Source organism: Mytilus edulis, chromosome 7, assembly GCF_963676685.1.
Source record: "Mytilus edulis chromosome 7, xbMytEdul2.2, whole genome shotgun sequence".
Lineage (NCBI taxonomy): Eukaryota > Metazoa > Mollusca > Bivalvia > Mytilida > Mytilidae > Mytilus > Mytilus edulis.
In genome coordinates this window covers 60,946,540-60,962,896 of record NC_092350.1, presented here as the reverse complement: position 1 = coordinate 60,962,896, position 16,357 = coordinate 60,946,540, and the positions used below count along the sequence as shown (strand labels likewise).

The 16,357-nt window shown below is 30.6% G+C and overlaps 2 protein-coding genes across 3 annotated transcripts in view; both read right to left on the bottom strand.

Moving 5' to 3' along the window:
* Nucleotides 1-16,357, bottom strand: part of LOC139481922 (kinesin-like protein KIF21A) — a 275,709-nt gene that overhangs the window by 160,282 nt on the left and 99,070 nt on the right. The window lies entirely within an intron of this gene.
* Nucleotides 4,814-15,871, bottom strand: LOC139482516 (UDP-N-acetylhexosamine pyrophosphorylase-like). The gene is made up of 9 exons (XM_071266428.1): nucleotides 15,756-15,871; nucleotides 14,801-14,973; nucleotides 13,911-14,104; nucleotides 13,081-13,224; nucleotides 11,624-11,809; nucleotides 7,745-7,774; nucleotides 7,183-7,232; nucleotides 6,395-6,432; nucleotides 4,814-5,461 (listed from the first exon to the last, which is right to left on the bottom strand). Exons 1-9 carry the CDS (start codon nucleotides 15,814-15,816, stop codon nucleotides 5,357-5,359), a joined length of 981 nt encoding a protein of 326 aa, XP_071122529.1. The 5' UTR covers nucleotides 15,817-15,871; the 3' UTR covers nucleotides 4,814-5,356.

Below are 16,357 nucleotides of genomic sequence, written 5' to 3'. Positions count from 1 at the left end.
TGAAACCTTCAACACTGACATGTACCCATTACAGTCATTCCATCACATATAGTTATCCCACTTCTAATATTATTTGAAAACGGACCTAATCAAGTAACTTTAAGCTTGATCACTGATAAATGCAATGAGGTCAATGTCAGGTGAATCCTGTCAAATGGACATGTAGACGTTGCAAGGAACCCATATACCAAATGTAGATATCCAAAAATTTAAGTGAGAAATTTGCATTACAAAAAAACTAATTTCACTGAACCATGAAAATGAGGTTAAGGACATTGGACACATGGCAGACGGAAACTTCGTAACAGAAGGTATATGCATACAAGATATGAAGCATCAAGGTCTTCTACCTTCTGATATATAAAGCTTTAAACATTCTGAAATATAGAAAATTCATAAAAAAATAGTTTACGCCGCCGCTGCCAGATTGTAATACCAATGTCTCGCATACTGTAAATTTTATCACAGGCGAGACATTTTATAAAGCAGCAACCAATGCCCAGTATCGGAAGGTAACTAAAGATCAAAGAATCATCAGCTATGTCAAGCTTCTTATAAACACATCTATTTGCATTGATCGAGTACTTGTTGTGCCTATATTTTTTTTTAAAACAAATAGAATCATTTACCAAGCAACTCTTTTGTAATTTTCATTAAAATTATTATCTTGGGTAATAATATTTTACACTTAAAATGAGTTTATAACTTAAAAATCTGATTTGATATCCTTAACAAATTGCTTGAGATGTATATGGATAAGTCTGAAAATTTTCATCACACGGCTCAAAATTATTTGTTCTCTATCTCAGAAGCAGATGGAACTATATTATATAAATAGATTATTAGGACACATTCGTTTTGGAATGCTGTACACATGTTATGCAGGGGCCTTGACCTGTTAAGATTATTATCCAATCAGCAAGGGGTTTCCCAGTCACTTCTGCATGTGCTTCTCCTTTACTAATTGTTTTGCGAGATCATACTAATTAACTAATGAGATTGCTTATTAATTTTCAATTAACAAAGCAGCACTAATTAGCATGGTCTTTGTTTTAAACACGCAATCATAATTATTCTAAAAGCAGCGCTTGCAATCATTTTATATTTTTCGGGAAAAAAAGTTTCTTCGCACCCACCACTCCCTAGTGAACATTTTTTTTTATTTGCTATGTACATATATTACGGATATTGTTGCATTCGTAGAATCTATGCATACTTTTATATTGTTTAATTAGTAGAGTAGTATTGTTTCAAAGAACTCACAGTTTTTATGTACTTCTTGTATGGAGTACCACAGTTTTTCAATTTGATTTTGCTTTCTTTGTAAATATGTTTATTGCTTATTGATATGCAAAGAAAATATTAAACTGTGATTCTTCTCTCGAACCTGAGAAATTAAATTATTAACTATGAAGCAACTGACAAAATGATTTCGATTGCAATCCAACCTTCACACTAAAATCATGCTCTTCTCATTTTGTTTGTTTTATTGTGAATGAATGTATTTATTGTGCCTATTTTGTTTTGGTATTTGTGGTTGTAGTCCATATACTTACTTAAAGATGACAATTTTTAAAGGCTAATTTTAACTTCTATATACTACACTTTGGTACAGTTATAATTATAAGGACTTATGTTAACTTTAACAAATCTGAGAGAACAATTCTCCAACAAATTCATAACACTAGGTGGACAGTTACAATATGTGTTCATTCTTTAAAAATATAGGAGTTAATTACACAAATGTGTACATTCTTTTGAAAATCTTTCTTGTAAATTACTAAGTTTCCAAAAATTGTTTGGAAAATGGGAAAATTTCCTAAAAAATGCCATGACAGCCTGTGCAACTCTTATATATGTACAGTAAATCTGTGAAGCTAAGATTATCTAGAATGAACACTGTAAGAGATTTAAACAGAATATTTACAATAATTGTCAGTTTTGGTGACTATGACTATGAAGTTTCCAAATTTGAAAAAATCCTCTTTAAACAGTTCTATAAAAATTATATAGTGTATTAATTTATGTTTTTTGATTGAGTTAAGCCTGCCAATTGATATTTTATCGTTTTTTTCTATGTTGTGATGTTATGCTATTGTTTCAGAAAAAGGGAGAAGGTTAGGTACCATTAAAACATTTAATCCCAGTGCAAATGTTTGCACCTGTCCTAAGTCAGAAATCTGATGTACAGCAGTTGTCGTTTGTTTATGTAATTTATACGTGTTTCTCCTTTCTCGTTTTTTTTTATATAGATTAGACCGTTGGTTTTCCCGTTTGAAGGGTTTTACACTAGTATTTTTGGGGCCCTTTATAGCTTGTTGTTCTGTGTGAGCCAAGGCTCTGTGTTGAAGGCTGTACATTGACCTATAATGGTTTACTTGACCTATAATGGATTATTTTTTTTAAATGGTTATTTGGATATAGAGTTGTCTCATTGGCACTCACACCACATCTTTCTATATCTATAATAATGATCCTTTATTTCATTTTCTAATTTCATAAAACAATTTTCAAAAGTCAACTATTTGGTTAAGCTCAACATTTTCTTTGAATAATGCCTATAAACCCTTATCAATATAATCGAGTGTTTGTATTTGTTAGGTTTTTGGACTTCCCACTTTCCTTTTGCATTAAACCTTTGAGTATTTTTGTTGATACTATTTTGAACTACTGAAAATAATTCATTTATAGAAATGTAGAGTAACTATTTCAAAATCTTCAGCTGGTGAATGTACTTGGTCAGAACTAAATAGAACAGTTATTCAAAAATAAAAACAAAACTAGGTTTGATTTATTTTTAATTCCAGGTACCTGTAGATACATGTACATAAAGTATGAGAAAAAAATTAGATAGATGAAATATTGGTACAAATGATCAGAATATGAAACATGAATTTTGCATAGATCAGTGGGCACATGTTGTTTTTCAAGCAAATAAACCAATGGTCATATGGTGTTATATGCATTTTTAAATACCATACATCATTTCAAACTAAACCTTATAACTTCAAAATATGTTTAGTCCTATATCTTAATATGATACAAAACTATTAATGCCTATTACAATGTATTACAATCTAATGTATCTTAACAAATTGACAGATAATTAAGATGTTATTAGTAAAAAGATCAACTTGATCAAAGTTTTGTTGAAAACCAATGATTTTGTATGACTTTATTTGTCTTACAATTGACTAAATGTTCTAGAGTGTTTTTTCTTTGTCACAAAGTTTGGGGAAAATATCTTAGACAAGTCATTTTGAAACATTTGCAAATATTGGCAACTCTTTGAGAAAGAAAAGAAAGTTGTCCAATTGATGAAAATTGTAAATACATAAATATTAAACTGCTCCAATTATATTGCTAAATACATACATTTTAAATAATAACACCGGGAAATCAATTATAAAGGAAAAGTATGCAAGCTTTGTTAAAGGCTGGCAAATCACTGCACTCAGCTGTCTAAACAGACTCTGACAAGTCATATTGCCATATACATGGGATCTGTATTTAACTTATTGAATCAAAGTTAGAACTTTTGTATTTTTATAAAATAAATTATTCTAATTTTACCCAAGATGGCAAGTAGAACTACTTTTATATAACTATTAACTGATATTCCTTTAACAGCAATCATGCTAGTTAGATCATGTTACTATGGCAAAGTTTGGTTGAATTTGTCTCTTTAGCTTTAGAGAAGAAAGATTTTTGGAAAAGTTTACGAAAAAATGTTAAAAAAAAAATGACTATTAAGGGCAATGACTCCTTAAGGTCAATTGACAACTTTGGTCATGTTGACTTATTTGGTGATCTTACTTTGCTGAACATAATTGCTGTTTACAGGTTATCTCTATCTATAATAATATTCAAGATAATAACCAACCACTGCAAAATTTCCTTAAAATTCCTAATTTAAGGACAGCAACCCAACAACTGGTTATCTGATTTGTCTGACAATTTTATAACAGATAGATCTTGACCTGATGAACATTTTTCTACACGTAAAATTTGTATTAAATGCTTAGGTTTTAGAGATATAAGCCAAAAACTGCATTTCACCTCTATATCATATGTTTGGCCATGTCAGCCATTTTGGTTGGTGGGAGGGGTCATCCAACACAATTATTTAAAACTAGATACCCCAATAATGATTGTGGCCAAGTATGTGAAATTTAGCCAGGTGAGCTAAAAACCAAGGTCCTTAATATCTCTTACTATATACAAGTTTGCAGACTTTTCCTAATAATTGACTTCTGCTACAACCTTACAAGTAAAGTACTATATAGTCATCTTATTCTTTATTGTAATATATATTTAATGTTTAGCTCTGAGATTCAAATGTAGAAAACTAACCATTTATTCAGTTTTTATATTTTTCAAGAATTGTAATTTATTTTGATTAAAGGTTAAATTATACATGTGTCCCAAACACCACTTGACAAAGAGGATGGCATATATCTATGGCAATAAGAATGTAAATCAAAAATTTTATTTTATTCCATTTAGCTATTTAACATGATAATGACAATAACAAAAAAATAAATTGAAAACTCTTTCATCTCTTCATTTTAAAATGAGTAACAAAGATTAAAAAAAAATATATAACAGACATAACAATATTACCATAAACACCAAATAATAAAAATATTACTTGACACACAAATTAACTTTATGCACCAATTAACCTGATTGTTTTCCAATTTTTTATTATTTTTAACTTTTTGTTCTCAATACTTAAATTTAGCAAACATATATATAGCAATCAAATGTACAGATGATAAAAAAGGCAGTTTTTCACTATTCATGTAACGTCATACTTTATTTGCCCTTTTTACACTTCTTTGATTCAAGCATCACTGCAGATGTAATTTTAATCCTGGTATCTAATTTTGAGTTTATGTGCACCATTTAATATACAGTCATGTGATCTAAAGGTATTTCAAAAATAAACATGACTGTCGTTGGTTGGTTATTCATTCTTTAGAATTCTGCTAACCAATCAAATCAGTTATGCATCAATTTTGAAAATATTACCCAGATTTCATTTAGATTCTGCAGGGGCAAATTTTATAGCATCATGAAAAACTGGTTATTCACTGCGATATGAATTCAAAACATTTCTTTCCCTATCCTACAAAGTAAATCAAGCCAGTGAAAAAGTAAAAAAAAAATGCTTTATAATAAATATGCGTTATAGGTGTGTAAATATAAAATTCATTAACAAAACTCCACCACAAATACACTTATGTGTAGTCCGAGGAAAATAAAACCATACGATTGTCCCAGATCACAGAAAGCTTCCCTTCCAACCTAGTTATATTATTAAGTAGCTGCCCACACTAAATGATTGTTTACATTAGCTTCTTTCTACTTGTCTGACCACTGGTTTCTCGTCACTAGGCCCTTGTTCTAGGTACAATGGAGAAACAAAACTCTTTTCTTTAACCAGATCTTCTAAACCCTGTAAAAAAACATTATCTTGTGCTACTAATAATATATTTATGAAACTTCAACTCAGTTTCTGATGCAACTACAGCAATATTAGAAATTAAACCATCCTGTTTACCTAAGCATACCGTAAGAAAAACAGTAACAGTTGAATTATTTACTCAAAGAACATTGTAATCTTATGTTGATTGTATGTTTCCGTTGGGTTGCTGTCTTATTGATGCATGCCCAACATCTTTTTTGTACTGTATATTGAGCCATTATTGCGTGCATTTAATTATTGAGATTTTTAAGAAAGGAAAAATAAGCTCGATTTATTATTGGGATTTTTTAAGAAAGCACAAATTAAATACTTAAGATTAACTATTGAGACTTTTTAAGAAAGGACAAATATCCTAGATCAATTATTGAGATTTTTTAAGAAAGGACAAAATAATTTGCTAGATTAATTATTGGGATTTTTTAAGAAAACACAAATTAAATACTTAAGATTAACTATTGAGACTTTTTAAGAAAGGACAAATATCCTAGATCAATTATTGAGATTTTTTTAGAATGGACAAAAAAGCTAGATTAATTGTTGAGATCTCAGGAAAATCCACATACAGATGAATGTAAAAAATATCAGAATGTGAGTTTTAGGTATCATGATACTAACCCAGTCACATTAATCTAATTAATAAAAACCTCGCAATAATTTCTGAATTAAAAGTATTCATAATTATTAACACTTATAGCTGTAGTGAAGATAAGTTAGAGACATACAAATGTCATTAAAGGGTATTAAGTAAAATAGCAAATATACTGATCTCCAAAGAAAATTCAAAAGGGAAAGTGCCTACTGTAAAATTAAAAGCTGAAACATGATAAGTGTTTGTAAGCTATATTTATAAACTTTTAATAGTACAAAGTAATTTTGACCTGGTTCAATTGTATTAGTACATACCTCGCCAGCATAAGATACTAATGGAGATATTTCACAAACTATCGATTTTCATCATTAGTATCTTTTTGACTGAAAAATACAACAACAATAATTATACACTAAATTATGCCCCCAAAAAATGGAGAGATTTGTTGATGTGCATCCCTTTATTTTGGATTGAGGAATAACTGATTAATCATGGATACTTCCTATCAAAGTTTTGATAAATTCTACAAACATTTTTATTTTTATTTTAATTCAATTAACTACTCATCTTAATCCACATCTTCGCTAGCCAAGGGTTACGATTCACTCCCTTTCTCTTCATCCTTGGCGGAGTGAGATAAAATTTCGGAGACACAAGGAAAGGACTTTTATTGGTTGCAGCAGAAACTTGCTGCATCCAATCAAAAAGCGCCTATAACATGATCACGTGTAGATGAAGAAATTGTTTGTAAACAATTGCCACATGTTTATTGTGCAACACGTCTTTACATCACTAAACATACGATTATATTTAGTGACAACTTGAATGTTTTTAATCAACTAATAGAAGTTCCTGTGTATGTTTCATGCACAAATGCATGAATGTTGACGTATATTTTCGTTTCCGGCTTTTACCAAGTGTGTTGAATCTAGACGCTACCGTGATTTTACCTCTAAATTGAAGAGTTCAATTGCTACCATTGGTCAAGAATAATGGATTTGGAATGGGCGCGACTTTAATCTTCCGATAGATGGCGCAACATTGATATCACAAATGTTAGCTCAATCCGCCAAGGGTGAAGAGAATAGGAGTGGATCGTAACCCTTGGCTAGCGAAGATGCTTGATCCATAAAATCCTCTAAAATGAGCTTTCTACAAATTAGAACAAATTCACAGAAAAAAATGGGTGAATAACCTCTATCCCAACATCATGGTCATATTTTTTAAAATCATTTCAAAAGCAGGTCAGGATAACTTTTTCAAAATATCAAGATCAAACAGATAAACTGATTTACTAGAAAATATTTTGAGTTTCCAAAAAAATGATAAATCTTGTCCCAATTTGAAAAACACTGTGACTAAAAATCATAATAATAACACTTTTTAAAAATTCTTAAATAGATAGCTAGAGTTATCCCCCATTTGCCACAAAAGAAATCAAACTAAAGGCTACTTCTGTATGCTCAGTGTGTACAACAATTTTCAACAAAAATTTAAGAGTAGCATAATTCAATTAAATGTTCATCAAAAATGGCAGACATAAATATTTAAAGAAAAATTCTTGCTTTTCACAAAAAAAAGTTCTGATAACTTTTGTAGATTAACCAGGGAAGAAAAAAATTAGTCATATTAAAAATTGGTGACATTGACCTATATATACTTACTTGTCTCCACTGCCCTTTTCTTTTTTAGCGCTAAAGATAAAGTAAACAACATTGATGTGTTAGAACATGCAAATACAGATTATAATAAACAAAGGGCAGATAACTCATGCAAAAACAGTGAAATTACAACATGCCAACAGACAACAAAATTAACATGGTCATATTCAAGGAATGTGTAAGCTTATACAATACAGTTATAGCTTTGTAGAGGCAGATCATAATTAGCTATCAACAAAATGAGAAAGGTGATGGTAATTTGCAGACAAAAGATATCTGTTTGCATTTATAATTATACCAGCACATAATGGGTGAAATTCCATGTGCCCTATTCAATTGCTGCCATCAATAAAAATCTATAAAAAAATATTTTAAATGGAAAAGTTTTATTGAAAAGCTGCTGTTCAAGTTTTATGAACTCCATGAAAGTAAAAATGAGTTATTGATTTATTGTTTTTCAAAATATACTCAAAACCACAGACTGAACTATAGACAACATGTAGTAATGATATGTATGGCTTCCAGCACTATCATCTCAGGCTCAACATACATGATAAAGAACAAAGTCATTATCATTTGTATTTAAGAAATGACTGTAATATTTTTTCTGTCTATGAAGAAATAACATAAAAAATTTGGTGCACACTGAATAACGCACGTAGCGGGTTATTTAACAGTGTGCACCACATTTTTTATGTTATTTTGAATAAACAGAAAAAATATTACAGTCATTTCTTATGATTTAATTCTAAATTCCATTTTAAACCGTAGAAAACCATGAAAAAACGTTGATGACGTCACGGCCACATGACTGAATTATGTCTATGGGCTCATAACAAAATAACGTCAGCCAATCAGAAGACGTGTTACATCCAAAATTAAATTATTTTAATTTAACTTAATTACAGCATACATTTTTATTTTAAATATGCCAAATTCAGACAAACATATCTTAAAAACTTCAGGTACAATTTCCAATTTCAAATGAAATTAAAAAAAAATAAATATTGCATGTCAACTACACTGTATAAGCTTGAGAGATGGACAAAGCAGCATAACATTTAACTTTAAGTATTCAATTGAGGAAAATTATTCATGCATTCGTGAATTACTAATCAATCATAGATTTTAAACATGACAATCACAAATTTTTCAGGCTCTCACTTCTGTCTCATGATAACAAATGTGTATATGGGTTAAAACATAAATATCTGGCATTGCATTAATCTTTCTAATTTTTTACAATACAGTGTAACCTGCCTAATCCAACCCCGGAGTATTCCAACATCCTGCTTTAACCGATACATTATCTTTGTCCCATATTATGCCTATCCTTGTAGAAAAAAACAGAGTATACCCACATTTTTTTCTGCTCCCCCTGTCACTGTGTGTCGGATAAGTTAAGTTACATTGTATATACAGTGGTTGACCTGAAATTTCTGATGAGTCGAAGTTTTCACGTGGTGCCGAACTTTATTCTATATAAATGTATGTACTTCGATTCCTGATTAGTCGAAACTGGATGACTTGAAATTTCGGTTGAGTCGAACTAAATTTATGGTCTCAAGGTTAACAAAAGCATTCAAAATTCATTATTTATCTCAAACTAATACACATATGTCAAAACATGACCTCGGAGTTTAAAATGGATTGAAGAGTTAATCTGACAATACACCTGTAATTAAATAATTGGTCACTGACCATTGTATTGATTTATGACATGCTATTTCAACGAGTGTTTACCTAAGATTATATTTTATAAAATTTGTAAAGATAATTAGCGATACATTGTTAATGTTCATGAAAAGTATTCAAAATGTTTACAAAAACAATTAATCGTAATTTAAACTGATGAGCTTGGATGTGTATAAAGTGAAGATTGATACTTTCGTTGGTGATTACTAATACCTAAAACTTATCAATTGGCGTCTTTAATCTTGTTGTATTTTCTTTTGAAAAGAAAGTGTGTGATGAAAGAAAATAAAGAGAATTCTATTTTTTTTTTAAATCTTTTGTATATGAGAATAAAAAATGACCTAAATAACGCTAAGATCGATTGGAAATTATTCTCTTGGATAAAAGCCATATGATAAAATCGTAACTGAAACAATTGAATAAGTAAAATAATGTAATTATAATAATGAAAGATCAGGACATACAAATAAATCGATCTGATACCAGAATAGTTATCCCCTTCCCACTTTCATTCGGTTTTATTTTAGTTTTACCATTCTAGGCAACAGTTGTGTCCCTTGGTCTGTCAAACTTCCGGTTTTTGTTTGAGCTGAACTATGTGTATCTCGAAATATTTCTCTGGTCTGGCTGATTTCGAGATAACAAGACTGTATCAATCTATGTCTAAGTTAAATGGATTGAGGAAACAGGGCCAAGATAGCTTGCATGTATATTATATGCATTTCACTAGAGAGGCCACCAAAGGAGTAGGTTCAGTAAGACCCCATTTTGGCCCCAAAATATAGCAGTTTTGCAAAATTGTGAAAATGTAATCCTTTAGCTATTTATTGGAAAGTAGAATGCTTCTGCTACACAAACATGGTCTGTTTTTGACAATAAATTGCACATATATCGGGTACTAACATCATTAAGTCATGCTAAATTACTGAAATCTTCACAATTTTAGCATTTTGGTTAAATTTTAGACGGTTTCCGTCTCAAATGAAAGTGGCCGCATTCCTGTTCATTCATAATATTGAAATGTAAGGTGTATTTAATGATAATACATGACATATATAATGGTTGAGGATGAACACGGATGCGGCCAATTTCATTTTTGACAAAAACCATCTGAAAAGTGACGATTTTTTGCATATTTGATAGATTTTTCATATTTTGCTTGAATCGGAGGGTTTCTAAAGACAAAATCAGCTAAAATCCTTCACATATACTAATTGAATCAATTGAAATAGACACTTAAGTGTTTAACAAGTGTCCAAAATCTTTCGTTAGATGAACCTGAAATTTGAGGCCAAAATCGGCCCTTACCGGACCTATTCCTTTGAAATTGCAAGCATGACCTGACTTAAATACCATAAACAGATGCACCACAAGGGATGCTAGGTGCTCAGGCCTAAATTAATATTGTTTGTTTCCCAAATCCCGACCCTGCCAAACCAGGTGTGGGTAGCTATAGGTAGGTAGGGAAATAGTTTTATTTTTTCCAAAAAGCTGGAACAATATCTGTCTTTCCAGCAAGCCTGAAAATCAGAAAAGAATAAAATAATATTTGGCTTAGTTTTGACAATAAAATTTTGTGAGTCAGACCATTTTGCAGGGTCGGTTGGGATAGTGGAAACAAACAATATTTTATTTTAGGCCTACTATTACTGTCAAAAACATACAGTGCTAGGTAAAAAAAAAAGCAATGTAACATCATGGGAAAACATGCATATCAAACATTGTTTTCAGTGTAAGGGATATAATTAGGATATTTGGGAAATTTTATTTGGGTATTCATGCTATATATTTCAGAGAAAAAGAAATCTATAATGGGATTATTATATTCTTATTTGTTGATTTATAAAGAACAAAACTGTCACCATGTCCACATGACTAAATACAGTCTGACATATATAAGACCTATATCTAAGGTCACCACAGTTGTAAGGTACCTCACATTACTTTAAAAAGTTTATTTCCTAGTTACCTTTTACAGTAATTAAAAATATATTATCTCAATACCTATCTTTACAAGTTTTAGCACCACATTATTCTCTTTTCTTAATTTTTTTCTGCAGTATTGGACCATAATTCTTTATGCTGTCAAGCCTACTCCCTTTCAATAGTGACCAAAAACAATTACACAACATATCTTTGGAACACTTGATTCAGTTACAAAACGTAAATCTAACATGTGATAGTTACCTCTGAATGTCTGGAATTTCTGATCCATCACTGTGAACAAACTTCCCTCCAGCACCCAATACAAATCTTCTGTGCATGTCCAGTAGAGCATGACGAGCTGTAGTGGGTGTGTCTTTAGGCTCTGTGTTAGCATTCTTCAGGGGAGAGAACTCATCCTCTCTCAGAACTTCCCAAACAGCAAAATTCCTGTCTCATTTACACAAAAAACCACAAACACAACCACATTAAGGATAAAAGGCATGCATATACACAATATTGACAAACAAATAAACATGTGCAAGGATAAATTAGGTCATGAAACCATTAGGATAAACAAATAAATATGTGCAAGGAAAAATTAGGTCATATAACAATAAGGGTAACCAAACAAGACATGTGCAAGGATTAATGTGGTCATGAAACCATTAGGATAAACAAATAAACATGTGCAAGGAAAAAATAGGTCAGATCACCATAAGTGTAAACAATTTAACATGCACAAAGAAAACAGGGGTCAAATAAACAATAAAAAAACATCCAACGTACAGGTGTAAATCACTACTTCCATTTTTTTAACAACCAATAGGTGAGCTTGGGTATTAAAATTTTATTGTCTTAATAACAGCACCAATTAAGTTAAAAGTAGTTCATTGTCATAAGTTGTTTGAGCATTTTTGATACTTGATCTAATTGATAATTATTAGAATTATATCAGGTGAAATCACACAACAGTTTTGTAACTTAGGAAAGTATATACATTTCTGTTTTAATTAAAAACAGTTTATTGTAATAAAATATTTGTATTGATGAAACTCCTGCATATTGTTTGTAAAGTTAAGGAAAAATAACATTAAAAAAATGTAAACATGCAGGTGTTAAAAAATTGAAGGAATTTAGGGAATGGTAGAGCAATTCAGGAAAAAAGATGAAGAAATAATTATAAAAGATGGAATATGTGAATGATGTAGGTAAACATAGTCACGCATAAAACATCACATTCATACAAACACACACACAAACATACAAATGAAAAAGAGAAAGAAGAAATGTTTGAATTAGTTTTGTATTGTGGAAATAATGAATAAATCTAATAAAAGCTAGAATATTTATCTTGAATTCTTTTAAAAAAAATCAGGATCAATTATTTGAATTTGACTCCTACTTAACAAGAACGAAGTTTTTATTGGTAGAGGAAGCTTATTTACTCTGAGACAACTACAAACCTTCAATACTGGGTATATGTTGATTGGTAACATGGGCATTACTATTACATAAATGATATCCAATTGAAATCCAAGATTTATCTATAGGCAGAACATACTGTGAAAATGTCTGTTGGTCCAAAGACACAACTACCTTTATTATAAAGATATACAGTTATGGGTTACCCTCCATTGTTGAAGGTCATTCAGTGGTCTATATTGCAGATGATCCCTCCCCCCCCCATTTAAAAAAAAATATTTATTTGTTATATGTACCTGGCAAAGTGGAAAACATCAAATACAAATTTCTCCATCTTGATTCCATTGGGTGAAGTTGGTTTGATTGTCTCTAGATTCTCTCCAACAGATGGAATCTTCTTTTTAGCAACATGGTGTGCTAGCTGTTCCTCTTGTGTCTGGCTGTTGGAATATAGATAAGTTATATTGATAAACTGTAAATTCAGATTATTAGTCATTCACTTGTTATTGTGATTGATTATTCAGATACCACAAAATAGTGCTTAAAAATAATGCAATCAAATCTTTTTTGAAGAGTGTATGTTACTTATTGTATATATACATGTACATGATAATTGTATGTTGACTTATGTGGTGACCTATAGTTGTTAATTTCTGTGCCATTTGGTCTCTTGTGGAGAGTTGTCTCATTGGCAAGCATATCACATCTCCTTTATTTTGATGTTTTTTTTGTTATTTATGAATTTGGGTTGCTGTCTCATAAATTTCTCCATATATTCATACTGATCTTGGCTTTTATCATCATAAGTATAAACTATGATAGTTTTATCACTTATTTCTAAAGGTGCCATTTTAGTAAGTACCTAAAAAGTAAGTAAAAAGTATTGAAAAAGAAGATGCATGACAATAACCAAGATTAAGTTGCGTAATTCAAAATCTCCAATAAACTAATAAATAGTATGCATCAATTATTTTTTATGAACTTCCTGAAGATTTATATAAAAGTTCTCATCTCATCAACTGACTATTAAAGCTAGTAATTTTAAAAATCTAATTAAAAAAAAAATAGGTTCAAAATGGTACAACAATATTTAATGTAAGTTGTAAAACTTTCAAATGACACTCACGCTGACACATGTTTTAGAAAATCAAACTGGAAGTAATGATTGCATATATTTCCTGCATTGAAAGTAAGTCGGCCATCTTGGTTCCTTTTCTCTGCTGTTTTAAGTGTAATTTCACTATATTCTACCACCTGGTAATTCCCTTCTACTTTACATGCCACCCCTACAGCTTCTGTTGGTACAGTCTTTTCTACTGCCTGAAAGATACAAATTAACAGAACTTATACTTGTTATAAACATTGCAAAATACTTATCAGCACTTTTATTTTATGAATACTGTAAATTCAGAAATTATTGCAAAATTCTTATTAATGCGAATAATGCGACTTGGTAAGTGTCGCAATAATAAGAACTCGCATTTTAATAAATAAAACATAGATTCAAACATAGATCATGTAGATTGTTCTGAAATCAAATTTATTAAACTCGAATTCTTGTCCATTTTTGAAAAATCGTAATAATAAATGCACGCAATAATTTCTGAATTAACAGAAGTAAGGGAGAATCGTAACAGAAAAAGTAGATAATACACTGCTATGATTTTTATACATTTTTTTTTAAGACCAATATATAATACATGGATCTATATTGTTTTCTTTCCTTTAATAACAATTTTAATTCATCCCAATAATTTTACTATGTTTGTATCCTCAAGTTTACTATCATTCATGTAGTGTTTTGTGGACTGATTTGTCTTTTGATCATGATATATTGTCAAGTTTTCTTTGATTCAAGCAGCTTTCTTGCTTTCTTGGTATTTTCTCCATCTTTTATTTTATTTCTTCTTTTAAAATTCAATCAAAATTAACAAAACATCTAGGATAATACTTTTAAAATTAAGAACTAAAAATATTCAGAATTTAAATCTTGTTCATGATTGTCTTTAGATGTACCTTAGCTCCACATCTAGCCCCTTTTGCCATACAGAATCCTATAAACACTGGATCAGCCATCTTGACAAGGATATTACCTACACAGTAGACATGTACATGTTTGATTCCTCTGGATTCCATATTTTCCACAATGCCATGATGTACCAAGCCCTTGTACAAACCACCATTTTCATCTAGAAAGAAGACCATAACTATTAATGACGTTTTACACTAATTCCATTGGATGTGTACTAAATGATACTTTAGTCTTTGATACATGATTTTTTTATTAATTGTTATTGGTTGTGAACTAGCTGTTATTATCTTTGAGTACTCTCAGATGTGTGCATGTTTAACCCTACCACATTCTGTATGTGCCTGACCAATTCAGAGGCCTGCAGTTTGGTGGTTGTCCTTTGTTGCTGTATATCATATTTGTATTTTGTATTTTGTTCATTGTTTTTTTTTTAACATAAATCAGTTCTTTTTTTCTCTGGGTTAAAATGTTTTACATTGTCATTTTGGGCCTTTTATTGCTGACATGGGGGTGTGGGTATTCCTCATTGTTGGAGGCTGTACAGTAATTTATAGTTGAGAAATTATGCGTCATTTGGTTTCTGGTGGAGAGTTGTCTCAGATTCATGTGATATGATGCTTTTTGTCTCTTTGACACATTCCACATTTCCATTCTCAATTCTATATACAACTTTCAGTTCCCAAACCCAACCAAATTATACATTTTTTTAAAAACATTTCTTTGTTTATATAGATCTACAGATTAAGCTATGTGGTCTAACATGTAGGTTTTACAGCTACATTTGCACATGGTATTATGTGTAAAGATCCCTTCAGTACAGAGTTACAATTAAAAATACATGTTTTAAAAATGCATTTCTATATGTACCTGATGAAAAAGCCTCAAACGCCTACAAACCACATGCTGTAAAACATATTCCACTACTTCAGTGACACTTACCCGTCAATAAGGTTTCTAACACATGAGTTGTAAATGGCATCTTGTTTGGTTGGAAGGTCATACACGTAGTCAAACGTAAAGGCTTTGTCTTTACACAGAAGTACTTGGTTGTCCTCAGGTAGTACCGTGGAACATATCTGACACATGTCTATCTTCTCTCTGGCCAACTGGGGACGGATTCTGAAAATATCAATGAATATATGTACAGTTTATACATGCATAAGCAAAAGATGTGGCTTATTCAGTCAGAGCTCAGACACATACAAGTCTAACATGTTTTGACTTCTGCAAGTCAATTTAAGTAAATCACAAGAGTTATCTCTCTTTTTTCATATATCGCAATTAGACTTCAACAAGTCGATTTATGTCAAATCTCAATCAATACATAAAATGACTTTTGCAAGTCAATTTTTGTACAGCTGGTAATGTACATATTTTACTTATTATTCAGTAGGGATTATGTCCCCTAATTACAAGAATGGACCTGAAGAAGTCAAATTTAGTCTATGACTAGTACAAGTCTTTTTTTGGAAAAAAGCTGCTTCAGGTGAAAAGATTATAATGAGTGGACAAAGCATTAATGAATATAACCTCATCTCAAA